The sequence below is a fragment of the Cynara cardunculus genome (assembly GCF_001531365.2).
Source record: "Cynara cardunculus var. scolymus isolate 2C chromosome LG 5, CcrdV1, whole genome shotgun sequence".
NCBI classification, from domain to species: domain Eukaryota; kingdom Viridiplantae; phylum Streptophyta; class Magnoliopsida; order Asterales; family Asteraceae; genus Cynara; species Cynara cardunculus.
The window spans coordinates 7,869,047-7,871,066 of NC_037532.1; the positions used below are offsets into that span (position 1 = coordinate 7,869,047).

The 2,020-nt window shown below is 29.3% G+C and overlaps 1 protein-coding gene across 1 annotated transcript in view; it reads left to right on the forward strand.

Annotated features, from left to right (window-relative positions):
- Nucleotides 1–2,020, forward strand: part of LOC112512580 (protein STRICTOSIDINE SYNTHASE-LIKE 10-like) — an 8,954-nt gene that overhangs the window by 3,607 nt on the left and 3,327 nt on the right. Inside the window, exon 2 of the mRNA XM_025118622.1 lies at nucleotides 396–650. Coding sequence (XP_024974390.1) covers nucleotides 396–650 — 255 coding nt within the window. The remainder of the gene's footprint in view (nucleotides 1–395; nucleotides 651–2,020) is intronic.

Here is a 2,020-nt window from a genome sequence, read left to right on the forward strand (position 1 = left end):
TTTTGTCTAATATAAATTTAAAATAATAATAATAATAATAGTAATTGATTTGAAATTATTTTAAGTAATTAAAATATTATAATTGACTAATTTTTCAAAATGCCTTTTTAAGCTATTTTATATTTTTATTTAGTTTTTGTAAAACATGATTAATTTATCAGCTACTTTATCAATAATCAGTTAACTTATCAATCAGTTTGCCAAAACCTTTAAATGCATTAAAGTAATACAAAATATAACCTTACTATTTTACCCTCAATAATTAATTATACTAGAAGCTATAAACTGTAACATTAGATGGATTCCTATTGGTCCAAAATGTTTATATAATCGATTAACAAAAATAAAAACTCTATATAAATGAATCAAGAATTAAAATATGATTTGTTATACAGGAAATCGTGTGGTGGGCCAGAGATGGAGCAGATATGTGGACGGCCATTGGGCTTAAAATTTGACAAAGAAACGGATAATTTGTATATTGCTGATGCATATTTTGGGCTTCTTGTAGTGGGCTCAAATGGTGGGCTTGCAACTTCCATGGTATCAAAAGCCCAAGGCCTTCCTTTACTATTCACCAACTCTCTAGACCTTGACCCGATTGATCGACTCATCTACTTCACCGATAGCAGTCAACGCTACACCCGTAGGTACGTGCTTTATTCGTTTTAACTTTTTTTTTTGTCTAATTGTTATAATTTGAAGTCGTAATATGGCCGGGTTTTTCAGTGTTCGGTAAATATATCATATTTTGATAAGTAACAAAAAAATTGTTGTAACAAAACTGATATTCTAAAGGTTAATACGGAATTCTTTTTTTTAACTAATGTTAAGTTTAATTGTTTTCTTACAGTTAATTATCTGATTTTGATTTTTAAAGGGCATAATAACCATTTATGGTGATGAAGTTATAAAATATTTCAATATTATAATTATTGTTGAGATTGTTAAAATAAAAAAGTTGTTGAAGTTAAATGTAAATTTTTTTAGGGATTTTGCTTTTTAATATTCTATTTTATAAAAATTATAGCATACTTGTTAGTTACTTAATATAAGATTATAACCTTGATAAAACTAATCATATTTTACTTTTGAAAAACATTCATAAGTCAGGGTGATCACTAGAAAAAACATCTTTTTTTTTGGTAATTTATTATATTAATTGTTATTAATAAAAAATATATGAATTAATAGGATATAACATGACTCAATTGTTGCTGACATCAATAGATTGGTTGTGGAGTGGTTCTTTTGGTTTTTTGGTTAAGTTTTTATTTTCTTTTGTTGTTTTGTTGTTTCCAATGCTCTTGTAGTGGGTTGTGACCTCATTGGGATGGTCATTTGTGTCTTTTCCTGGCTTTTTGCATCTTCCTATGTATTTGTTTGTTGGTTTGTCTTATATCCACTTTGTGGTTTCTCAAATATATATATATATATACATATATGTACACACGGGCCTATTCAATGAAGAACTGACTAGTTTGTAGTAATCGTGAGATCAATTGCAACCACAAATCAATAAATAAATTAAGAAACTTATAATTTTGGTAATTTTGAATTAAAGTTTTAATTCAAGGACATTTTAGGTATTTTCTCTCATCTTTTCTCTCTCCGTCCCCCCGTCCTCCATCCACCGTCCTCTGGTGATACCAATGTGATACCTAAAAATATTGACTTTGTTAAACAAAAAGACACAATGTGATACCCAAGCACATTTAAGATGTATTGTGATACCACTATGTTACATCTCCGATGGACCACACAAACGACCTCAATGTGATACCTAAGCACATATAAGACGCATTGCGATACCACTGTGGTATCACCGGAGGACGGTGGCCGGAGGACAGAGGCTGGGGGATGGAGAGAAAAAAATACCTAAAATGTCTTTGTATTAAAATTTTACTTCAAAATTACCAAAATTATAAATTTCCTAATTTATCTATTGATTTGTGGTTAAGATTGGACCTCACAGTTACTACAAACTAATTAGTTCTCATTTGATTAGGCCCCTATATAT